This window comes from Notamacropus eugenii, chromosome 3 (assembly GCF_028372415.1).
Source record: "Notamacropus eugenii isolate mMacEug1 chromosome 3, mMacEug1.pri_v2, whole genome shotgun sequence".
In the NCBI taxonomy this organism is placed as follows: Eukaryota; Metazoa; Chordata; class Mammalia; order Diprotodontia; family Macropodidae; genus Notamacropus; species Notamacropus eugenii.
Genome location: NC_092874.1, coordinates 472,248,820 through 472,275,005, shown reverse-complemented (window position 1 = coordinate 472,275,005; position 26,186 = coordinate 472,248,820). Strand labels below are relative to the sequence as shown.

General features: G+C 45.0%; 1 protein-coding gene across 3 annotated transcripts in view; it reads left to right on the top strand.

Moving 5' to 3' along the window:
* The window catches only part of ITGA9 (integrin subunit alpha 9), a 406,938-nt gene that overhangs the window by 312,940 nt on the left and 67,812 nt on the right, over positions 1 to 26,186 (top strand). For all 3 annotated transcript variants that reach the window (XM_072598903.1, XM_072598905.1, XM_072598902.1), the window contains 4 exons: positions 15,249 to 15,335; positions 19,247 to 19,326; positions 21,084 to 21,173; positions 25,889 to 25,997. In XM_072598903.1, coding sequence (XP_072455004.1) covers positions 15,249 to 15,335; positions 19,247 to 19,326; positions 21,084 to 21,173; positions 25,889 to 25,997 — 366 coding nt within the window. The remainder of the gene's footprint in view (positions 1 to 15,248; positions 15,336 to 19,246; positions 19,327 to 21,083; positions 21,174 to 25,888; positions 25,998 to 26,186) is intronic.

Sequence of the window (26,186 nt, the reverse complement as noted above, 5' to 3'; positions counted from 1 at the left end):
TGGTTTCTTTGGTGTCTCTGGGGAGCCACAGTTGGTGTACTCCATTTCTGAGACTCTCTTTTAGTTCCGGTGACCAGACCTTTCTGGTCACACTTCACTCTGAGGTTCCCTGTCTTGTCCTCTCGGGCCTGCAGATCATCACGAGGAGCCAGCTGGGGCTGGTATGTGCCCTCCATGGGTCCTTTGATCTCCCTTCAGATTATCAAAGGACCATTAAGTTAGAAGAGGAAGGGGTCTTAAAAGCCATGCTGTTGAACCCCACCCCTTGCCACTTTACCAGGGAGAAAACTGGGACCCAGGGAATTTGAGTAGCTCTCCCAAGGTCACACAGGAGCAAATGGCACAGGTGGGATTTGAAGGCAGATTCTCTGCCTCCAGGCCCAGTGTTCTGCCTGCTACGCCACGCTGCCTGACACCATGGCATTCTGTGAGGGGCCACCAGATAAAAGTTGTAGCAGAATGGAGGGAGAGCTGGCCTCATACTCAGGAAGGCCTGGGTTCAAGGCCCATCTCTGACACATCCTGGATGTGTGACGCTAGGCAAGACACTGGACCTCTCAGCATCCAAGGCAACTCTGAAAAGATTAGGGGAGGGCATGGCCTGGACAGATGGGAGTAGGTTATAAGCCACATCTCTGGGAGGAATGCCCCTTGGACCAGATCATGCATCCGTTGTATTTGCATGATTAGATATGGCTCTTTCACAAGACTGTGGAGTTTACTTAAATGTTCTTGGGCTCGGTGCATTTAGTTCAATATTCTATGTTTTTGGGAACATTTGGAAAACCTGGCAATAGACAGGGAATTTTTAGTATGACTCCTGTGTATGGCATCCTATGTAGCCTTAGTGAACACCTTTGATGAATGCACACATCCATGTATACACATATATATATGACATGCAACCATACGTGTATATATGTGCATGTGTGCTTGGTTCACACCTTCCTTTATGTCAATACTCAGTAGATTGGTAAGTGAAGCTATCTCTGTGCCAAGAAATCCTGTGTCATTCTGATATATACAGAAGAAATATCTAGTTCGAGGAGAGCTTTGGATGCCACATTTTGCACTGATGAGTCAAATGCTTTCTCTCTTTTTTAAAAGATGTATTTTACTAATATTTTAAATTATTATTAATTATTAATATTACTAATATTTTTATTTATACATTGCCTAAATTTCTCCCTGTGTTCCTCCCAAAGAGAGTAATCCCATGGAAGAATTTCCTTCAAGAATTTCAAATCCAAGAATTTCAAATGTTTTCTTAAAATCAATCATCATCCAACATGGAAGATCTTACATTCTCTGTACCTCTCAGTGACTGTAAATGTTTAGCCTTCTTCAGAAGGTCACACTGCGAAAGCCTGCCTATTTCCATAACTTTCATCAAGGATGCCTTCAGTGCATGAGAAGACTATTCTCTTTTTTTTTTTTTGTAATGTTTAACAATCACTGCCATACAATTGTGATTTTATCCCCCCCACCTACCCCCCACTACCCCCCTCCCTCCCCATGACTGCATACAATTCTGTATAGATTCTACATATACTTTCCTATTGAGTATATTTTCACTATAGTCATGCTATGTAGTCAGACTAAGATAAATGAAAGAAATCGTATAACAAATCAGAACATGATACACAAACACATACACATACACAAACATGATCTGCTACAATATGTGAGTGACTTCCATATTTCTCTCTCTGAGTGTGGCAGGCATTTTGCCTTGAGATCCTCCATTGGGATTTTTTTTTTTTGGTAAGAAGTTCTTGTGTTATTACAAAAATCTAAGTCTACCAGAAAAAACTCTCACACACTGTGGTTGTTGCTGTGCACAAAGTTCTCCTGGTTCTGCTCCTTTCACTCAGCATCAGGTCATATAAGTCCTTCCAGGCCTCTCTGAAGTCTTCTTGTTCATCATTTCTTATGGCACAATAGTACTCCATTACATTCATATACCATAATTTATTCAGCCATTCCCCAATTGATGGACATCCCCTTGACTTCCAGTTTTTGGCAACTACATAGAGTGCTGCTATAAATATTTTTGTACATGTGGGACCCTTTCCCATTTTTATGATCTCTTGGGGATATAGTCCTAGTAGCGATATTGCTGAGTCAAAGGGTATGCACATTTTTGTAGCCCTTTGGGCATAGAGAGAAGACTATTCTCATAAAAATGTTATGGAGATGAAAAAAGCAGTCACAGTGATTGATAGTTGTCAGTGTCTTTCTGATTCCCATGGTTTGGTATAAATATCGATATTTTTCCTTCATTCTTTTTTTTGCAGTAGACATTTTTATTTTTTTTTAAATTTATTTATTTATTTTAAATTTTCAACATTCATTTCCACAAAATTTTGAGTTCCAAATTTTCTCCTCATCTTTCCCTTCCCCCTACCCCCAAATGCTGAACATTCTGATTACCCCTTCCACCAATCTGCTTTCCCTTCTAACACCCCTTCCTTCCCTTATCCCCATCTTCTTTCTTGTCTTGTGAGGCAAGATAAATTTCTATACCCCATTTCCTGTATTTCTTGTTTCCCAGCTGTATGCAAGAACAGTGCTCAACATTTGTTCCTAAAACTTTGAGTTCCAACTTCTCTTCCTCCCTCCTTCCCCACCCATCCCCACTGAGAAGGCAAGCAGTTCAATATAGGCTATATATGTGTAGTTTTGCAAATGATTTCCATAATAGTAATATTGTGTAAGACTAACTATATTTCCCTCCATCCTATTCTGCCTCCCATTTCTTCTAGTCTCTCTTTTGACCTTGTCCCTCCCCAAGAGTGTTTACTTCTAATTGCTCCCTCCTCCCACTGCCCTCCCTTCCATCATCTCCCCCACCCTGCTTATCCCCTTCTCCCCTACTTTCCTGTATTGTAAGATAGGTTTTCATATCAAATTGATTTTATTCCTTCCTTGAGCCAAACATGATGAGAGTAAGCTTCACTTTTTCCCTCTCACCTCCTCCCCTTTTCTCCTCCATTGAAAAGGCTTTTCTTGCCTCTCTTATGAGAGATAATTTGCCCCATTCTATTTTTCCCTTTCTCCTCCCAATATATTCCTCTTTTACCCCTTAATTTTATTTTTTAGATATGATCCTTTCCTATTCAATGCACCCTGTGCTCTCTGTCTCTGTGTGTATGTATGTGTGTGTATAATCTCTCCAACTACCCAGATACTGAGAAAAGTTTCAAGAATTACAAATATTGTCTTTCCATGTAGGAATGTAAACAGTTCAACTTTAGTAAGTCCCTTATGATTTTTCTTTTCTGTTTACCTTTTCATGCTTCTCTTCATTCTTGTGTTTGAAAGTCAAATTTTTTTTTCATCTCTGGTCTTTTCATCAAGAATGCTTGAAAGTCCTCTATTTCATTGAAAGACCATTTTCCCCCCTGAAGTATTATACTCAGTTTTGCTGGGTAGGTGATTCTTGGCTTCAATTCTAGTTCCTTTGACCTCTGGAATATCACACTCTATGCCTTTTGATCCCTCAGTGTAGAAGATGCTAGATCCTGTGTCATCCTGATTGCATTTCCACAACACTCGAATTGTTTCTTTCCAGCTACCTGCAACACTTTCTCTTTGACCTGGCAACTCCAAAATTCGGCCACAATGTTCCTAGGAGTTCTCTTTTTGGATCTCCCCCAGGAGGTCATTGGTGAATTCCTTCAACATTTATTTTGCCCTCTGGCTCTAGAATATCAGGGTAGCCCTCCTTGATAATTTCATGAAAGATGATGTTCAGGCTCTTCCCTTCATCATGGCTTTCAGGTAGCCCCACTATTTCTAAACTGTCTCTTCTGGATCTATTCTCCATGTCAGTTGTCCCTCCAATGAGACACCCCACACCACCATCCATTTTTTCATTCCTTTGGTTTTGTTTTGTGATTTCTTGGTTTCTCATAAAGTCATTGGCCTCCATCTGTTCCATTCTAATTTTTAAAGAACTATTTTCTTCAGTGAGCTTTTGAATCTCCTGTTCTATTTGTCTAATTCTGCTTTTTAAAGCATTCTTCTCCTCATGGGCTTTTTGAACCTCTTTCACCAATTGAGTTAGCCTATTTTTAAAGGTGTTATTTTATTCAGCATTTTTTGGGGGTCTCCTTTAGCAGTTTTCTTGCATCACTCTCATTTCTCTTCCCAATTTTTCCTTCTCCTCTCTTACTTGATTTTCAAAATCCTTTTTGATCTCTTCCATGGTCTGAGACCATTAAATATTTATTTTGGATGTTTGGGATACAGAAGCCTTGACTTTTATGTCTTTCCCTGATGGTAAGCATTGTTCTTCCTCATCTGAAAGGATGGGAGAAGATACCTGTTCACCAAGAAAGTAACCTTCTATAGTCTTATTTTTTTCCTCTTTTTTGGACATTTTCTCAACCAGTTACTTGACTTTTGGATCCTTTGTCAAGAGTAGGGCATAATCTGGAGCCCTGTAAGACCTCAGTTCCTCCAAGGTGGCACAATCAAGCCTGCACACTGGTCTGGGAGCAACCAGAAAACTTTTGTGCCCAGAATCTGCAAGTAGTAGAATGTGGAGAGGCAAACCACCTCACCTCCAGTTCTGCCACGCCAGCACTGGGGGCTGAGATTCAGATCAGTTTCCCCAGGGACTTTAAGTGGGGGCAGGGCCTTCACACAGTACTGAGGTTCAGATCAGCTGCTCAGTTCCCCAAGGGGTGTTATGATGAGGCCTCCAACAATGGATGTGGGCTGCTGCCTGCTGTGGGAGCCACCACCACCTGCTGAGGCCTCTGCTGCCACCTGGGGCTGGAGCTATGGGGGGGACCTTGCTTCTTTCTGGGCCAGCTGAAAAGCCCTCTCACTGACCTTTGGTGCCTGTGGGTTGAGGGAATCTGTGAACTCCTGCTGTGCTGGGGATTCCACCCCTGAAGCCTGCTCTGGCCCTGCTCCTCCCAGTGCAGCGGCCAAGGATGGGCTGGACTCCATGTCCTGTGCAACAGACCTTTCACGTCAGCCTTCCAGGAAAGCCTGGGCTGGAAGTCTCCTCCACTCCATTGTTCTGTGGCTTCTGCTGCTCTAGAATTTATTGAGTCATTCTTTACAGGTATTTTATGGGCTGTGGGGGAAGAACTAGTGTATGTGCATCTTTCTACTCTGCCATCTTCCTTAGACCTCCTTCATTCTTTTGGAATCTTTCCCCCATCCTCACATTTATTTCCTTGGTACTTTTAAAACTGTGTCACCTCTGGGGGCGTGATTTCCCTCCTGTAAATATGAGGGAGGTCCAGCTAGTCTTCCTGACGATATCCTTTTTATTGCTTCATCCTCACCTAATGTGTTGGGTAGAGGGTGGTAGGGTTCCAGTCTAGTGACCTTGAGATTTGATCACTTTGAAAACCCTGGCAGATCCGTTCCATTTGGTGCCTGTTTGCTCTCCTTTTGTTTTCACCAAAGGGCCCTCTGGTGGCAGTCTGGTTTAGCTGATCCTCCCCTGAACTCTCAGCAAGCTTGGTTTTCTCCTTAATTGGCCCTTGCTGTCTTGTGTAAACCCATTCTGTTCACAAGCATCCATTCTCCTCCTCTGCCGTGTGCTCTAAGGCAGTGTTGTCCTTGGCTGCCATGTCTCTCTGCTTGGCAGGGAGGTGAAGTGTTTGTTGGCTGGGATGGTTTCTGAGCTCTCTTTGCCTCATGGTGGGTGAGTATTTTCCATCTGTTGAATTTTTCTAGGAAATGTTAATAGTTCAAGTCAACCACACTATACTTTTATCTCCTTCCCATTTTTTTCAGAGTCAGAAGCTTGTCTAAATAGGTAAGGTTAGAACGGCTGTAGCTGCACGTAGCACCTTCTTTCCAGTATTGACCTTTTTCTAATTTAGTGTTAGCCATGACCTTTGCTCAGATCACCTGATGCTCTGATTCTTTAGATAGTTTATTCAGAAATGACTGAGACATCTGCAGTCATGGCTTACCAGCTAGGAAGAGAGCTCTCTTTCCATATATCTACACCTACACACACACATGCACATATACACGCACACGCATGCACGCAAACTCACTCTAGACTTGAGATTTCATTGGTATGTGGAACTCTCAGTGGAGAAACACTGTCCACTGCTACAGGTGAACATCCTCTGTATCTTCTATTCTTAGAGAGTTGCATGGGCCACTGAGAAGTCAAGTGACTTGACCACAGCTGCCCACATAGCTGAGACATGTCAGAAAGAGGACTTGAATCTCCCTCTTCCTACCTCCAGGGCCAGTCTTCTACCAACTCTACTCTGCCGGCCCTCCTCTTAAAACGGAGTCAGATTTGTTTTATATTCTATTTTTTAGGGCATCCATTATGATGTTTAGGCATGATGTTTCTGAATCATCTGTAGATCATGGAGCACTTTGAATGCTTTGAACCATGTTGGCCGGTGTAATTTTCTAGTTCCTCCACCATGTCCCCTTGCCCACTGAGGTCTCCAAGTATGATTTGAAGAACTCAACAAGCAGTTCATTGACTGTCTTTCCTTGGTCATCCTCTGCAATGGTCCTTGTTGGGGATCTGCTTCATCCCATCGTGGACAATGTAACTCAACAGAATGACCAAATAACCCATGAGAAGATATTTCTCGTTTCCTCAAGGCATGTCTACCAGAGCTCTTATTTATCTCTCCAAGGAGGACCTGTGAGCTGTCCCTCCATTTCCTTTTGGAGTGAGAATGAATGTCAGTGCAGATGTGGGCCATTTTTCCAGAATTATGCTAATCACTGACATTAGACAGTGACTGCAGCTAGATGGCACAGTAGAGGGCCTGGAGTCAGGAAAGCCTGAGTTCAAATGCAACCCCAAATGCTTCCTAGCTGTGTGACCCTGGGCTAGTGACTTCACTCTGTTTGCCTCAGTTTCCTCAACCATAAGAAGAGCTGGAGAAGGAAATGACAAATGACTCCAGTATCTTTGGCAAGAAATAAAATCACAAAGAGTCTGGAATGACTGAGAAATGACCAAACACCAACAAGCACATGAAGAGTATCTATAGCTTTGCTAGTTGATGGGCTGACAGTGGTGGTTTAGAGACAGCTCAGATTGGAGCTGATTGTTAAACAAGCACCATTGTTAAATTTTCAGAGTGAGCATTTGCACCTTAGAAATCAGGACTACAAATCAGGGCTTGATTTATTGTTTGGTTGATTGTCTAGACTTAAGAAAATGTCTAATAATCAAATTAAATTTTAAAACATATTGCACATAGTCTCCCCCGCCCCCCCCCGCCCCCAGCCAGTCATTGAACATTTACTAGCCCATCCTTGGCTGAAAACTGGGAAGCTTTTAGCAACCTTTTCCTCCTCCCCCTTTCCCTTCCCTCACTCACCTTGTTGAACTGAAAGTGCCCATATGGGACTGAGGGCTTTTAGGTATTTTGGCCATTTCATGAGTTCCCATAGCCAATCATTTCTCATTAGGTGATCAGCTTTTGCATTTCATTGGACTGGTTTTCTGAGGGCAGTTGTCCACATTCCAAATCCTTGTTCCCTCTGTTCCGGCAAAGTCAGAGCTTTGGTTACATCAGCACGATCTAGGAGAACCTGGCATATATAGTGTGAAGCGTTGGAATGGGACTTTCCTGTCACCACCCCCTGCCATCCACATGTGAATGTATGCCTGCTTTAAAAAACCAACACTAAAGACATCCATGGAAAAACAAAAGTGTCTTTCAAAAATAAATCTTGAACTCTACAAATAAGAGCAAAAAATCTGGTTCCCATTCTGAAATGAATAATCAACAAACATAAACTTAGATGGTGACATACAATGGAGATGAGTCTAGCTGTGCCCATGGGGAGGGTGGGAGCTTGTGACTATGCTGTGGAGACCCGCATGAATAAGGAGGGTAGAGGCAGTGCCTTCTGTGCTGGTGTGCCCTGGGGATAGAATTCAACCCCTGTGTGCTTTCTAGTGTGGTATTCAAGAGAGTGGGAAAGGAAGGGCAAGTGAAAAAGCTCAAGGGGCTGGACTGTGGTGACTCAGTTTTCTGGTTCTGTTATATGTAACCTTTTGGGAGTCCCTGTGGTATATCTCTGGTTTCTTGATGGTTGTGGGGTCCATAGCCCTGTCCTCTTCTCTTCTGGAGCAAGGACATGGAATTACATCCAACAGGGATTCTGAATGTTGGTGATGGATTCCCTTTGTGCTTGTTCTCAGAGCCGTGGATCTGGTCTTCCATGACTGAGTCTGCCCTCCTCCTCCCCTGCTCTGCCATCATTGGGTGACTTTCCATGCATGGGTGAATCTCTGTGACAGGGACTTCTCTGATGTTGGCAGCCCTTGTAGCATGAGCAGCTGGGTGGTTCAGTGGATGGAGCACTAAACCTAAAGTCAGGAAGAGCTGGGTCAGAATCCTGCTTTGGATAGTCACTGGCTGTGTGACCATAATATCTTTCAGCCTCAGTTTCCTCATCTGTACAATGGGAAAAAATATCACTTATCTCCTAAGGGATTGTTGCAAGGATCTAATGAGATAAAACATATATAAAGCACCATAGAGCCATGAGCTGTTAGTTATTAAGGGAGGAGATTGTCTCTAACCAAAACGCCCACACCAGCCCTTGCTACCCTCCTCCCTCTCCCCCTCCATACTTCTGTGTTTCTGTCTCTGTCTCAGTCTCTCTGGGTTTCAGTTCTTTCTCCTTGTCTTTTTCCTTCCTCTTCCCCCTTCCCTGTCCTCTTCCCTCAGATTGTAGCTAGAGTCCATGCATTACCATTTGTCCTGCCTTCAGATAATGTCTTAGGTTTTATTTTAGACTCCAAAATTCCAGTTTGTCCCTAATTTCATCCATGATGGGGTGGGCTCCTTCCACTGTTGGAGATTGCGACTCATCAATGTGTGGGACTCTGGTCCACATTTCTCCATAAATCCACCACTGGATATCTGCCCAATGTACTGGGGGCCTTTCTCTTGGCATATATTAGCGACTGTACAACAGTGGAGTTGTCAGGATCTCCTTTAGTGATTCCTTGCTCCTGTAACCTAACTGGACCATTCCACAATACATTTCTCTTATGGTATCCTTGATATTTTTTTCTGGTCAAAGGATAAAACAAACAATAATATGTGTGCTTCTTACATTTTGCGTAGCTGAAGGAAGGAGCCGGGGCGAAATAGAGGAAGGAAAAGAACTTTTTCTCTCTAAAATTAGCATATTAAGCTAAACTGAGTTGTCTTCTTTATTGAGTAATTTAAGACCAGAAATTATAAGGGAATTGCCATACTGTATCTGTGGAGGCAATTTCCACACCAGGAATTCCCCGCACTAAGGAAATCAGACTTATGGCTCAATACAAAATTGTTTTTTACTTATATGTAACCCTAGAGCAGAGATTCTTAACTGGGGCTCCATGAACTTCTTTAACATCTTGATAGCTGTTTTTTTTTTTTAAACATAATTGGTTCCCTTTGTCATCCTCTGTATTTTATTTTATGCGTTTAAAAGCCATTATTCAAAAGTTTGCTGCCAGAGGGGTCCAGGATACCAAAGAAGTGGAGATCTGTCCTAAATGGGCTTTTCCGCCATGTGGGTCACAAGTCCTCCCTAGATTCTGATTCCATCACTGCTATAAGTAGTTGTGAAAAAGAAAGCAGCTGCTTTCTAAGTGTGCATGTGCGTGCATGCATGCATGTGTGTGTGTGTGCGTGCGTGTAGAGTGAGGGAGACTGAGGTGAATGAAAGATGACTGCCAGTACCCTCTTATCCATGAATTTGGGTTGACAAGATAAGGCAGAAAGAAGGAGGCTTGGTCTACTCTGTATTATGCATCATATGTTCATGCCTCTTTGGCTTCTTAGGGTGTCCACGGGAATGTCAGCCACTGAGCGCTACCAATGAATGGGCAGCCATACCTGAGATTCTTTCATTTTGCCTGTGTGTCCCCAGCACCTGGACTAGAATCTGGTCTTTAATAAATACTTATTGATTGATCAATTGCTCTGATGACCCAAGAGGAAGCCAAGATTTTGTGATTCCATAACTAGCTGTCCATCATATCTTGTGGCCATAATTATGGTAGCATGTTGGTTGGTGTGTCCAGCCATGTAGACTGGGGACTTGGCCCCAGGAGTAGTTGTTCTCCAGTCTTGTCAGTCTCTCCCCCTACTGCCATCCTGGTGACACTGAACTTTACCACTGAGTTACCCTCATTCCAGGGGAGCAGTGCCATCTTGGAAGTGGTAGACATCTTAGGCAAGATGGCTTCCTTCCTCCCATAGGCTGCATTGGGAGATGGGAAGAAGATTGGATTTGGTTCTGGTTTGGGGAATTTGAATCTGACCTTTGTTATTTCCTTCGCATGGGACCTTGGGTCAGTGTCTTGCCTTCACTGACCCTCAGTGGCTCCTCTATAAAATGAAGGTGGTTGGACTCAATGACCTCTAGGGTCCCTTCCAAGGCAAAAGGTATAATTTTATGACCATTAGTCGTGACCAAAACCACCCATTTAGTCTGGAAGAAATTTTCAGGCTCTACAGTCTTTCCTCTCTCCTCACCTTTAGTGAAGTCTCCCCAAAGTCTTTCCTGTTACCTGAAAAGATGTGAAAATGCCATTTGTGTAAAGATTCACTTTTCAACAGCTCATTACCCACAGTTCAGTGAATGGCCAAGGATTTCAAACAGACTCTTGGAGCAGCCATCCCACCATTTCATAGTCTACCAACAAGATGTGGCTGCCCAGCAGACCACAGTGGAATTGGGTTTTAAAAGCTCAATATACTTGATCACCAAGAAGATACCCTTCTATATAAACTATGCTTTTTTTAAATTAAATTTTATTTTAGTTTTTAATGAAAAAATGCCTATGTTCTCTCTTCCTACTCTCCCCTCCTTAGAAAAAAAAACCTCAACAAAATTCACATAACAAATAAGGATAGTTAGATGAAATAAATTCCCTCATTTCCACCCATTTTTACATTTTCCCTCTGGCCTACCTCCATGTGCCAAAGGCCCTGTGGTCGGTGACTATTTGGGAGAGTGGCAGGTTGCCCAGGCTGATGTGCAGAGTACTCTGGTAGGGTCCAAATGGGCATCCAGTCAGTCATCCATCACCCCACTTCCAGGGAGTCCTTGAGCTAAGGAGAGCAGGAGAGTCTGTCTCCCCATGACTTCCACATTGGCAGGCCTTCCTGGAGACTGGTAGACAGAGAGGCTGGCTGTTATTCAGCACTCAATTGCTAATTCTTAGGACTGTTAACTAGAGTCACTTTCTTAGGACTGTTAACTAGAGTCACCTTCCCTGCACCAAGTTCCCTCTGGATCCCACCAATCTTTCTTTACTTTCCTGACCTTCTCAAACTCCCTAGTACAGTTGCACTGACTGACTTGCTGGTGCTCAATCTCACATCTCCATGGCTTTGCCTCCCCTCACTCCTGTGCCTGCCATGCTCCCTTCTCACCTCCAGCTCTTGTTTTCTCTGGCTTTCTTCAAGACCATGTTCCAGTTCTGTGTTCTGCAGGAGGCCTTTCCTCATTCTCCTCTGAGATTACTTTCTCTCTACTCTGTGTCTTATATGCACCTTATTTTTCCTTGCCTGCCCCTGTTGATGGTAGAAGGGCAGAAATCCTCCTTTATGCTGGGTATCTTAGATGCTCAGGAGGTTTGGGAGTGATTTGAGGACCCAAGAAGGGCCATGGGACTGAAGAAGACACTGGTAGTTGGTACTTTAGAATTGAGAAGGGCCTTCCACCAATGCCATGCCATTGAGCATTGGTCCCAAGGCTCAAGGAGGTGTTATGGGGGGGGTTGGGAGGAGTGATGACGGCATGAAAGCAGATGAAACAGAGGTGGCTGAGGCAATGGGCAGACATTATTAAACACCTCTGTGTGCTAGACCCCGTGCTGAGTACCAGGGATACAACGAAAGCACACAGGCTAGTCCCTGCCCTCAAGGAACTCTCGGTCTGAGGGAGACAACATGCAAACAAACATGTACGCAAGGTGTAGAGAGGATACGTTGGAGCCAATCACAAGGGGAAAGCACTACCTTCATGGAAGCCTGGGAAAGGCAGGATTGGGGCTGTCTGTGGGTATTAGCCTGGGCAGGGCCTGTGGACCTCTGGGATCCAAAAATCTCACTCCTGGGAGGAAACTGGAGTTCACACAAAGCCTTTGCTTCCCTGTATCTCAAAGCCCTAATCTTTGGCCAGTTCCACTGCCTTTGAACTTTGACCCTCTTGTCCATCCATCTGCTGGATGATCCTGAGGCTTTCTTAAAGTAGACTGGCTGGGCCTTTGTGTTGCCTATCTGCCTTTCCCTTTCCTGCCTGGTCTTCTGCTGAGTCCAAGAGAATTACCCTCCCCCCTGCTTGGGGATTTCCCTAATTACTGGCACATGTTGGCCTGCCTTGGGCAGTGCATGAGAAGTAATAGCTCCAACACAGTGTAACTGCTTGACTGTGTTTTTCAAGGCATGAAACTTGGGAAATCGGGGAATTTTATAGCATGTTTTCAGCAGCTACAAAGACGAGTGCTGAATGATCTTGAAATGGTGATGACTTGATTAAAGTACAGAAACCTCTGACAAGTTGATGTGGGGGTTAGATGTGTGAGAGACTAGCCGGACGATTGCTGCGTTTGATCATGGAGGGAAAAGAGTCACTTACTCGGAGCTAGAAGACCTGGGCAAAGCCTGCTGGTCATTCCCTGACTTGGCTTCACTCAAGTTCTGGGGTTTAAGTCAGGCCTAGATCACAATCTTCTCTCACTATCCGTGGATCCTTACTATATTATGAATATTGCTTAAGACGTGTAGATAGGAGGAGAGCTATAAAAAGCCAGACCTGTAGACGCGAGTTTCATTTGCAGACCTCTAGAATTTAGCTGGGTGGTACCATGGCTTGAGTGTTAGGCCTGCAGGCAGGAAGACCTGAGTTCAAATCCAGTGTCAGACCCTTACTAGATAGTCGCTTAATTCAGGTCTGCCTCAATTTCCTCAACTGTAAAACAGGAATGAGAATACTAGCACCTATCTCCCAGATTGTCTCTCAGGAGATAGTACTTGTACAGCATGTATGTGCCTGGCACACAGCAGGCACGAAGTAATGCTTCTTTCTTTCCTTTCTGATATTAGCTAACATTTATACAACGCTTTCAGCTTTGCAAAGTGCTTCACAAATATTATTTTATCCTCATTACATGACTCAGGGTTATTATTTTTGGCATTATTCCCATCTTGCAGATGAGGAAACTGAGGCAGATGCTGATTAAGTGACTTGTCCAGGTCATACAACTAGCAAGTATCTGAGGCCAGGTCTTCCTGTAGTCCATCTCCCTGAGGCTCAGCTTTCTCACTGTAAGAAGAGGACATTGGAGTGGGTGATTTCTGAGGTCCCTTCACGCTCCAAGCCTTTGATTCTATGGTGCCATAAAATGTCATGTCAAATTAAGTAGGCTTCATTCCAATAAGGCTTTTGTGCGGCAGATGTCTCAAACTTTGCCCTGACATCTTCATGATTGAACTGGATTTAATGAAACAGACACCAGAGTGTGAAATCACCTAGCTCCTTTCGGCCTCTGTCCAGCCACACTTCACTATGATTTCCTTTGCAGAAGTTCTAGTGGTCCTTTTCCCTCAAGTGGCATAAAAATTTGCTTCTTGTAAGTTACCAGAAATTGCCAAGAGCTACAAAAAGCATCTGCAAGTTATGAAGTTGTGGCTTCCCTTTTGTTGTGGTAGCTAACTGTCTGGAAAGCAGGGCTGTGGTTCACACGGGCTATGGGCTAGACCCAGGAGAGAGCCCCTGAGCCATGAGGGTTAACCCCACGACCCCAACCTGTGCTGCTAGGTCTCTGAGGATGAAGGACCGACTGCCTCCCAAAGCAACCCCCTTGGCTATCTGCCCCTCTCCTTGTTAGGAAATGTTTCTTTGTTTGGAGTGAGATCCCTCCTCTTAGTGGTATTCAACCAAAGGCTGGGTGTGCTCTAAGGCAGATGTTGATAAAAGGCATTCTTTGTCAGGTATGGCTTTGAGGGCCCTTCCCACTTGAAGGTTCTGCTTCTGTGCCTAAATGTACAACTCACCCTGAATGCTCCACTGGCTTCACTCTGGGACCCAGGATGCATAAGATCCCATGGCCATGGAACTTCTCTTCAAAGACTTGAAGACACCTGTCAGCCAAAACCCCCTTAAATCTTTTGTTCTCCAGGGGGGGTGGGGGGGGGTGGGGAAAGAGAGAGGGAGACAGAGAGTCCTCCATACAAAGACACAGAGACAGAAAGAGACAGAGAGAGACACTATGTTCTGGTCATCTGATTAGTGCAGGAAATACACATACAAACAAGACAGTCCTTGTCCTCAGGAAGCTTGTATTCTAATAGAGGAAGACTATGTAAGAAGGGGGAGCATGGAAATGACCAGGAAGTGCTGTGCAGGCTTGGGACTGGGCACAAAAATTGCCATAGCCAAGCCCAGGGCGGTTCCAGGGGCAGAACCCAGACTTCTATTGTGTGTGTGTGTGTGTGTGTGTGTGTGTGTGTGTGTGTGTGTGTGTGTGCGTGCGTGCATGTGTGTGTGCGTGTGTTATGGGGGGTGTTGCGATGGCCTGCATGCAGAAGCTGTGATGTGTGGATGACTGGGAAGTGGGTTGGTCTCAAGGCCCTTATCACTGCCCTTCCTGAATGTCATGCCCAGAATGCATGTAATCCTACAGGTGTGGCCTGAGCAGGTCAGAGGGTAGTGGAATTCTCACCTCCCTCACTGTGGGTGCTGGGCCACTGTTAGCATTCTATGCCTCTGCGTCACATTATTGACCCGTAGTGGGTTTGTGGTTCTTTGCAGTCTTCTGATGTTTTTCACATAAGCTGTTCCTTAGCTACAACTTCCCCATCTTGTACTACAGAGGTGTGTGTAGGGGGAGGAGCGGGGGCATTGCACTTCTCTGTTTTAAATTTCTGTTTCCTTCTTTGTATTCAGATCCTCTGTGCTTTGCACAATTCCTGGCACAGAGCAGGTGCTTACTATGTTCTTGCTGATTGATCCTCCACACAGTAGGTGCTTCCTATGTCCTTGCTGATTGATCCTCCACACAGTAGGTGCTTCCTATGTCCTTGCTGATTGATCCTCCACACAGTAGGTGCTTCCTATGTCCTTGCTGATTGATCCTCCATACAATAGGCGCTTCTCTTCGCAGGTGCGGCCCTTTAGTCCTCCCTCAGCATTCCACCTTTCTTGGATCCATTGGGACACTTCCCTCTCATCTCCCAGTCATTCCATGTGGATGTTTTCTTGTCTTCTAGGAGGAGATGGGCATTTCCTGTGAATTGCTGGAGTCCGACTTCCTCAAATGCAGTGTGGGATTTCCTTTCATGAGGTCAAAGACCAAGGTAAGGAGCAGACTTTCTTTTTCTCCTGACCAGAAGCCACCACAGTCCTGTTGCAGTAACAAGAGCATGAGTCAGAGGACCTGGCTTCCAGTTCTGTCTCCATCGCACATCCCTGACCTTGGGCATATCCTTTAACCAGTGTCTTCTGGTTTGCCCTGGGTGACCCTTGGATCCCTTCCAGTTCTGGGCTCCAAGATGAGCTGTTGCTTTCTCTCATTACCTTTTCCTGCTAACAGTGGTAGCTCTGTGAGCTCATGACCAAGGGCGCTAGCAGGCAGCAAGGTGGCACAGTGGACAGAGCACCAGGCCTGAAGTCAGGAAGACTCATCTTCCTGGGTTCAAATCTAGCCTCAGACATTTACTGTGTGACCCTGGCCAAGTCACTTAATCCTGTTTGCTTTAGTTTCCTCCTCTACAAAATGAGCTGGAGAAGGAAATGGGAAACTGTTCTCAGTATCTTTGCCAAGAAAACCATAGAAGCGGTCACAAATAGTCAGACATGACTGAACAACAATAAAATAAAAGGGAGTTAGCAACTGAAAAGACTTTAATTGTAGGGGTGGCTGAACTAAATGCTCCCATGGTGTGGGATATGAGGAAAGGGTTGACTCCTTTCATTCTCACTACTAGTAGTAGCTCCCGTGTGCTTTACACAGTAGCATATATATAGATGTAGAATTAACATATATGTTAAATATAGAACTCTATGAGGTAGGGGCTATTATCATAGCTTGATGAGGTGAAATGATTTATCTAGAGTCACACAGCCAGTAAGTATGGCAGGATTTGAATTCAGGTCCCCCCTCAGGTCCAGCCATCCTATCCACTGTACCGCTTAGATTCCTGTCTTTAGGACCTACTTGCCTCTTAGGTTGTTTAATCTACACAAAGCCACTTGAGAGGCAAGCTGAGATCAGTGAACATCTCTTCCATCTCACCAAACAGAACCCTGAACCTTCCATGGTTCCCATGTGATATTTTAACAAGCTGAACTGGCATGTTTACTGTTCTCTGACCGTAACCTTCTATTTCTGGTGGCTGGGTCTTTGCCCAGGATGTGCCCCAAGCCTGAAATGCCCTCTTTCACTCCTGCCAAGACTCTTCTCAGATGCTGCCTTCTGTGTGGACAGTTTTCTAATGTCTCCCAATCATTCAACAAACACTAACTAAGCCCAGTGGGTTCTCCCTCCTTCAATAATCTTTGCTTCTTCATCTGGATAAAGGTGCATCCCCCCAGGAGAATGTAAACTCCTCGAAAACAGGAACTTTTGTGTGCGTGTGACTTTTATGTATTTTCATCTACTTAGTGTAGAGTCAGTCTTGCAAAAAAGTAGGTGCTTGATAAGTGCTCACGGAATTGACCTCAGTGGCATCATAGGCTCATTAAGCTAGAATTCGAAGGGAGCTTGGAGGCCATCTAATCCTACTCTCTCGTTTTACAGATGAGGACACTGAGGCTAGAGAAGCAAAGTGACTTTCCAAGGTCACACAGAGTAAAAGACAGAGACAAGATTTGAGCTCATTTCTTGTGATTGCTCCAAAGCCAACACTCTTTCTGCCATGTTGGTGTGATCTCTACCACTGCATTATGTGATACTCTAGGGCATTCTCTGTGATTCAGACTCATCCACCAAAAATGATTTAGTCACTTTCATTCAAATATAAAAAATGCATCTCCACATGGGGAAGCCAGGCTCAAACTCCATTCGTTTGTTCAGCAATATTTACTGATCTGGGCGTTGCAAAGAGTCATTAGATCTAGGTTGCTCTTTGCGTTGCCAGTCAGTTATGAATATGGAAGGGAGGAGGACTCTACTGTCCTGCATGCTCCATGACTTCCTCTGTGAGTTTTTGACCCCTTTTTTATCTGCAAAGTGGGAATTGTAACCTCGGTGTGTATCTCTGGACCATGGAACCCATTTAAAATGGGAAGACTCTGCCCTCCTTGCATAGAAGCCATTGAATAGGAGACTTCCTTTGTGAGGAAGACATCCCCTGGCCCCCTCCTAGACGTGGCATCTTGTTTTGCCAGGAGGGCCCATTGCCCAACTGTTACCTTGGGCTCAATGGTAACTGAAGGCAGCCCCTTCCCACCTTCTCTACTGGACTCCTGCTCCCGTACTTAATCCAACAGAGACCTAAGTTTTGAGATCAAGGCCAATAATAATAGACTGGGAAGAGGGAGTGGAGAAGGGGAAGATGCAGAGAACAGCAGTAATGTGTGTGTGTGTGTGTGTGTGTGCGTGTGTGTGTGCGTGTGTGTTTAGCTGGCAGAATTCCAGGCAAATCCCATCATCACTCCTGGCTCTGGGTCTTTTACATGTCATCTTGTGGGTTTATGAGTGTGCCACCTAGTGGTGAAATTTCTTTGAAAGTCATTGACGTATTTCCCATTGAAAGATTTTCTACCAATATATAGCGGAAGGAAAACTGGATTTGGAGTCCAAAGACCTGGGTTCAAATCTTACCTCTGTCATCTCAAACTTGTAGGACTGTGGGCAATTCACTTAAACTTCCAAGTCTTGTTTTCCTTACCTATAAAGTGGTAGACCAGCTGGCCTCTGATGAGCCTTCCAGACTGGATCTGTGCATCTGAGATTTTGGCTCTGCTTCCACATTGCTATGTGATCGGGGGCCAGCCAACTCACCTCTGTGGGCCTCATTTACCTCATCTGTCAAATGGGTGTAATAATAGGGACCACAGAGGGAGCAAGTGACCGAGCTAGGACTTGATCGGCTACTAATTCCTTTGTACCAAAACCAGCTGCTCTATTGCAGCAGCCTTTGAATCATCAGGTCCTAGGTCCACCAGCTGGGCAGAAGTCTATGGCTGTGACCTCCCCTGGCCTCTGGTGCATTGTGACTCAATCAGTCAATCAATAAGGATTTATTAAATCCCTCCCCCATCACATGCCTTGCTTTGTCTCGTATTTATGTATTATGAATTTCTTTTGTGTATTTGTCCAGATTGTCCTTGTGAATATGAAGGCAGGACTTGTCTCCACTCTTGTCTTTAAAGCAGGCACTTAGCAAACACTAGTTGATTGATTGGTTTGTTGTACCCCCACACCCCAATCTTGTAGTTGCCCCTTGACCCCTGCACTGCTTCTGAGTGGTCCCTCCTCCCTGACCTCGTGCTTGTGCCTTGAGCTCTCTCTTGCTGTCCTGATGCAGAGCATCCTCTCCGCTGGCTCCTGCCCGTTGGTCCAAGGCTTCGGTGTGGCTCTTGTTTCACCTTAGCTTTGGATTCTGTCTTGTGGAGCCAGCACTTGGCCACATCTCAGCCTGCCAGAGACCTTTTCTGCTTCTCCAGGGGCTTTCAAGCTGCTTCATTGGAGCATCAGAAAAACCCCAGGAGGTACTGCAAGAATTCTAATGCCAATTTCACAAATTGGGAAACTGAGTCAGCAAGAAGTAAAGACTCCCTTGAGGGTACCTGTACAGCATGCGCTCAAATCCAGGTTACCAGAACCCTTTGCCAGATGCCTTTTCTCTAAGGGACTTTCAAGTGCAATCTTATTCTATCTGTTCTTCTCTGTATACCGGAAGGCTCATTTTATTTGGTTTTGTTAGTGACAACACAGACAATAAAATAAAAACCAGACCCCCAAAACCTCCACGTGAGTACACGTGTCCCTGGTAGGTTTTTAAAAATGCATCTAAATTGTGATGTTCAGGGTAACAGCACCTATGTAAGGGTCATTTGTGGAATGAAACCTCAGGGAAAGAAGGCAGCATCTCCCAGGATTTTTATCATTGAAATTCTGCACTTGGCTGGATGCTGTTCAAGATGTGCATAAAAGGGAGGAGCACTGGGAGGGGAAGATGTTGGATAAGATTGTAAGGGGCCAGCCCCAGCCCTGGGGCTGGGAAAGGCCTTCCACACCAAACATCTCTTTCTCTCTCTTCAGTATGAATTCAGTGTGATCTTTGACACCAGCCACTTGTCTGGGGAGGAGGAGACCCTGAAGTTCCTCGTGACTGCTCAAAGGTGAGGCGTTACAGATTTGGCCAAAGATGATTTTTGTGGCTGTTGCTGCTTTTTAAAAGGGAGAATGAGAGGGGGTGTCCCATGTCCCATGGCTCTGGGGAGCAGCGATGGCATATGTCTCCAGAGTCTGATGAGCAAAGGTGGAAGAATTTTCAGCACGATGAAAACTGGGCCAAGTGGGCCTCCATATTTATTTCTAGCCTTAGTTAACCCCCTGGAGAGTTGGAAGTGCTGAAGGGAAACGTGTAAGGGATGTTGGGAGGCAGTGTTAGCTGCCATGCAGAGGGGGCAGCCTGAGTCTTCCAGTGGAAGGGATGGGAGTGGTGACTGGGATATGCAGGGGCTTCCCTGACCTCTCCCACCAACCAAAGCAGGGAGAGACATTGCTGCGGAGCCTCAGTTCCCAGGCTCTGAGACATAGTCAACAACCAGAATTTATTAAGTGTTTTCTGCTGAAGGAAGGAAGGAAGGAAAGTTAAACCTGCTGACTTTCCCAAGAAAACCAACTCTTTGTATGTATGAGAAGCTGCCAATCTCACGAGTTTCCTGTGATAAAGAGAGGTCTTTTGAAGTTTGGCTTCCCTAACTCTCCTTGTAAACTTGGCTCAGGCTGGGGCAGCTGTTATGAAGAGAGAGGAGGCTTTGTGGGTAAATCAGACTGCGGCAGCCACAGGGAGTAGTAAAAGGTGCTTTATCCCCTGTTGGGAGATGATTCTATCAGATAGTATCTGGGTATGAGAGGGCTAGAAGGAAGATTGCAGAATCCTCCCTTGTTTTGGGGGTAGTTCTGTGGTCTGTCATGAGTAATATCCCCTTTTGGTTCACCTTTGGGAAAGGGAGGAGGGCACAGGCTGCTACCTTAAGTTGTGCCCTCATGTGCCAGAAGCAGCCCACACTTTATCTGGAGTATGTAAGCTTCCTGGGGCTTATGTTTTGTCTTTGTCTCTGTAGGACAGTCCTTTATTGATTGAAAGGGCTTAGGTAATGTTTACAGAGTCAAGACAACTTTCTCACCCTGAGGGCACTATTTTGAGAAGCTACTGCTTTTCTTATCTGTGTCTATCCACATTGTCCAAGTCAGAAGACAAGAGCATATGCATTTGTAAAAAAATTCATATGTCTCTCCTCCTGGGCATCTGGCTTTGCTATCTTGGGCCATCAGTCTACCTGAGATACTTTAATGGGAGACCCAGCTTATTGTAACTGAACACAGCCATAACTAAGGTGGGGCAACTGGGGCTTTGTACTGGGGTCCTAATTTTAGAATCCTTCAGCAGCAAAAAATATCAATTTTTTACCTGGTCAAGAGGCCTCTCCTGATCTCCCCCTCTCTCTATCTCCCAACCTGGCCCTCCAGCTGGTGCTTTTCCCTTGAGATTACCTTTTGTGTGTACCCTATATTTCTTGCATGTATATTTGCATGACTATCACTCCCCCATTACAATATGAACTCCTTCAGGGAAGAATCTGTTGTTTTTCTCTGTATCCCCAAGTTGTAGCTTAGTGCCCGTCATATACTAAATAAATAAAAACTGTTAAGATGGGAAGCTACCAGTTGGCTTGTTAGGTGAATTTCTCCTGCTCCTGACTTTGAGAGCACAGTTCACGTGTTATTTTCTAAGCAAGGTTTATGGTACCTTCCCCAGAGGGAGCAACAGTTGTCTTGTTCACAGTGCTATCTTTGCTTGGCTCGGCAGCTAAATCGAGGTTGACAGACAGGTGCAAGCACATGATTATTTCTCCTTTCTCTAAACCAGTGGCAACGTAGAACGCTCCAACTCACTCCATGACAACACCCTCATTCTGTCAGTGCCTCTGGTGCATGAAGTAGACTCATCCGTTGCTGGGTAAGTGACCATCAATTGACTACAGCGTTGTCAAAACTTGTCCTCCAGTGCATGTCCTCCGGTGGTCAGTTTCGTTCTTCCCTGTTTCCCCTTTCATTGCTGGATGCTGCCTCAATGTGGAAGGTAGAACTCTCTGGCCCTCTGGGTCTGCCTCATGCCCTCTCCTTCTTTCATGATAGTAAGCCCAAGAACATTAGTCATTGACTGACAAACTTAGATCCTATAATTCCATGAACATTCTGCATGCCAATATTTTTTTCATTTACCCAAGAGGTCTGGGAAAATCCCAGGTGGAGGCCAGTCCTGTGGTTATGTAATGGAAATTGCGGTTGAAAGGCTTGAGGCCAAGGTTAGGGACTGCTGTTCTAAGACCAGCCATCTGTGGGGTTCTGTAGTTAAAGGTGTCATTGAGAGGCTTGAGGCCAGAACTCAAGACTAGATGTTCCAGGACTATGTAGTTCCTGGCTTGGACTGCCTTTTCTGAAGGTCTGTACTGTCAGAGCAGGGAATCTAATAGCAGTCTTCGTATTTTGCAGTTAGCTCTAGATGCTCCTTCTTACCCCTTCTTCTGAAACCAGCAAGGGTTATGGTAGTGAGGTCTAAATCGTATGTCAAGGGTGAAGTGTTGTGAACTTCAGGGGAAAACTGAGGCAGTGAGGGGTTGGGAGGATAAGTGTCTGTAGGCTACTGGAGACGGAGGAACCATGGACCCCAGTTCCTGTTCCCGTAATCAGGAGTCACCCCCAAGTGTACTTGCCCCTTGCTGATGGAAACTGGAAGGATCTGCACCATTCATTTGGAGAAAGTAAAGACCTGTTGAACCCTGGTCCCAAAGCATGGGCTGAACTCGTGAAAGGCTCAGAGATTCGTCTTTGACTTTCAAGTGATCCTGGATCCCAGCCCAGCCTGCAAATGGAAATGTTGAAGTTCTACAGAGAGAGCTGACCTGGTGATGAGACTCCTAATCTGGCTTCAGAGGCAGAAGCACTGTGGCAGCTTACACCTCCTAAGAGAAGGGATTTGTTTTCACCAGATTTCTAACTCTCGAATTTTAAAAGAGGCAGCAACATGTGGTGGAAAGAATGCCAGATGGAAAGTCCAGAAAGACCTAGGTTCGAATTGGTTCTTTGACACTTACTACCTGTGTGAAGATGGACAAGTCTAATCTTCTCTGAGCCTTAATTTGTCCATCTGTAAAATGGGAATCCTACTACACTATCCACCTCCCAGGCTTGGTGTGAGGAAAGTGCTTATTACAAAACGTGAGTTGTTATGACCATTATCTAGTCCTGAGATTGTCCACAGATCCAGGTTCAGGATCCCTCCCTCTTTGGGCAGGAGGCACCCCCAGTCCAGTGTAGGAGGGGGCATATAGATCTATGTTACCTCCACGGGGCTGGAAGCACCTTTTCTGTCTTACTCATCTTTCTCTTCTCCTTAGTCCCTAGCGCAGAAGACCCTCAGTCAGTATTTATCAAATTCAGTGGGTGAAGAGAACTTTCCTCCTCTGAGATGTCACAAGAGTAGTGTGAATGATAATGATTTTAAGTAAAATGATGATGGCGAGTTTGCCAAGTGTTTACATGTGCTAGCTCTTTGGAACCTCACAACTTGGAGAGCTAGCTGCTGTGGATGTAAATGGTTAAATAACAATAGTTAGCATTTACAAGTGCTTTCTGTGTGCCAGACACTTTACGATTGTTTTCTCATCTGATCCTCACCACTCTCTGTTATTATATCCATTTTACAGATGAGGAAACTGAGGTAAACAGAGGTTAAGTGACTTGCCAAAGGTCACACAGCTAGCAAGTGTCTGGAGATGGATTTGAACTCAGGGCTTCCTGACTCCAGGCCCAGTGCTCCATGCCACCAGCTACCTCAACTAATAGTTTTTGGGTGGAAGGATGAGCAAATGTTTGTGGCCTTCATCATGTGTCTCCCAGCTCAGTTCCAAGCTGGTACCGCATCGGGCAGTCTGAGTCTGCTCATGTGGACAATAGGATTCTGGGGGTGTTTTCAGTTCAGTACAAATGCACATGTATCAAAGGGTCTTCTATAAATTAAGAAGACAGTTCCTTAGAGTTATATAAAGATATAAGATGCTCAAGTACTGCTGTAAATAAGCTAGACTTCTGTGATCTCTCCCAGTCCCAATTAGGCCAACCTTGAAGCCAATCCAAGTGGGCTTCAGTGTTCCAAAGTGAACAGAGAGAAAGGAAGGAGGAGGAGGAGGAGGAGGGAGGGGCTTCATCCTCTTCTCCTCTGCCTGCAGGGGAGCCCTGGCATCAGCTGCTTTCTCACCTGCCAGGAAGGGCAGAGAGACACCAAGATATAAGAGAAAGAAACACTTTCTATCAGGTCTGATCATGGTCAGATATCTTATAAAAAACCAAATATTTAGAATTCAATTTTTATTTTTAAAAGTCTTAGTGAATGTCTTTTGGTTTTGCACCACCTTCATTTCCAACTCTGTCTCTTCTTCCTTCCCTCCTCAGGAATCCATCCTTTTTAGCAGAGGCTTCTTCTCTTTCCTTTCCTTCTCATTTAAGGCAGAAGGGGATATTTGAGTATAATTCAGGCAGTTGTCAGCACAGTGGTGGGGGGGAGAGTCTGAAGCTCTGGGTTTGAATCTGGGCTTCTGCCCTGTGTATCTGTGTGACTCTGGACAAGTCACTCTGCCTCTGTCTGGTTCAGTTTCCTCATCTGTAAGATGGGTATCATAGAAACACTTTTGCCTTCTCAGGGCTGGTGTATGGAAAGGGCTTAAAGACATATGGAAATGTGAATGTGGGTCATTCTATTTTTCCTCATAAATAGATGTCTCCACCCAAGCTGCTGTCTGGTGCCTCAGAACAAGATGGTGGTGAGTTTGAGTTCTTGAAGGCCTGTGTTGGTACTATGAAGGCAGGTCAGTGATAGGCTGCCTGCATCTGTCACCTGAGGCCTCACCAACTAAGTGGCCACTGTGTGTGTGTGTGTGTGTGTGTGTGTGTGTGTGTGTGTATGAGAGAATGTATTTGAGTGTAGTGTGTGTGTGTGTGTGTGTGTGTGTGTGTGTGTGTGTGTGTGTGTGTGTGCGTGCATCATTTTCCCTCCACAGAAAATGTCAGAGCCCAGATCTTGAATCATCACGAGCTTATCCCCAGAGGTGTAAAATCACTTATCCTTGAAATATCTGAGTATTATGAGTGAAGTCAGACGAACATTTGCCTGAACACAGACCTGGCTTCCAAGCCATGAAGTCCTGGGTTCCAGCTCACCTCTGATATCTACTGCCAGGCAGCTCGAGCACCACCCTTCACCTCTCAGGGCCCAGTGCTCAAGACTCTACATGGCAGGTCAGGTGCTAATTTAGATTACTTGAAGGACTTTCCTTTCTGATAATTTCTACTTTAATGAAATCATAGATCTGAATTATTTTTTTAATGAGCCGCTTGTCATGTTTCCTGGGGCACTGATTTCCTCTTCCGTCATGTGAAGACCTCCCTCCCTCTTATTCCTGATGAGTGAAATGACTTCCAGAGCGCAGGAACCACGTTCCTATTCCACTTTCTTCCAGCGGGTTTTTTTCTTTCTGTTGTTTGATTTCGACAAGTGAACGACTCCTCCAGTGCCACCCAGTGATTTGTTGATGGCCTGTTTTGGAGGCATTGGGAGGAATCTGGTCTTCACTTTCCTCATTTGCTTTGTTGAAAGAGGAGATATGGAAATTGCCATGACTGAACAACTGAGTGGGGAGATGTTACTGGATCCCTGACCACCTACCTAGCTACCCAACCTCATCTTTCGTCCACAAGCCCCCAAACCTCCTCCAACTGCTTATTTTGGTTGCTGTTACCCTCTCAGCCTATAATCTTCAGCACTCCTGAAATTGTGACAATTCCATATGAAAGGAGAAGAACTGGATTTTGTCGGTTTTGTCATTTGTACAATGTGGTTTAGAATATCATTACAAAACAGGACCCCCTCTCTTTTTTTTTCCTCAAATCTTACTGTGGCATGCCTTGGCTTATGAACTCATTTTCAAATGATAACCAAAACCAAAAAACAAAAATGTAGACTTTCATCCGTCAGTTCTAAAAGAAATTGTAGTTGATTTCGTGCTGGCTCAGCAGCCTCGTCGTTTGGGTGGGCTCAGCCTCAGAAGACTGTGCTCGTGTCTCAGCTCCTTGCTTACCAGATTTGCAAACAAATGCTTGAGCCTCATTTTTCTCAGCTGTAAAATGGGGATAATTATTAGTATAATTTATAGCCTTTATAGAATGACTGTGAAGGGAGAGTTTTATTGACTAAAAAATCTTAGACACGTGTGAACTCTCTGGATCCCAGAGGCAGAGATTTGGAGTAGGAGAACCTAGGTTCAAATACTAGCTAAGCCGTTTGCTCTCTGTATAATCCTGGGCAAGATGCGTAATCTCGAGAGCTCAATTTCCTCATTTGTCAAGTGACGGGTTTTGGCTAGATGACCCAAGGCTTCTCTCAGTTCTGGATTGTTGATCCCGTTTTCCTATGGATCTGGGTTCAGATTCTGACACTGCAGCTTCTTATCAGCTGTGACTTAAGTTAATGTGACTTACTGATGGTGAGGGGTAGGAGAAGTGAGATTTGAGCCCAGGTTCCGGACCTCCAAAGTCTACACTGCCCACTGTGCTATAAATGCTTGGGAGCCCTAAACTCGAAGCCGAGGTGGTGACCTTGTTTCATTGTTCCCACAGAGTTGTGTCTCCCACCTCTTTCATGTATGGCGAATCCATTGAGGCGTCCAATTTCATTCACCTGGAGGACTGGGAATGCCAGTATCAGCCTCTCAACATCACCCTGCAGGTAAGAGCCTCTGGAGTTCCCAGGAACCCTCTGGCATTGTCTGCTTAGCAAGAGTAATTAGAATTTACTTTGTGACTGTAGCCAGTCATATTACAAAATGCTAGACCGGCAGGGTGGGCACACCCTTGACCAGGGCAGTTTGATCACCCTCTGTGGTCCATGGTCTTGAGAGGTTTACTCAGGGCACAC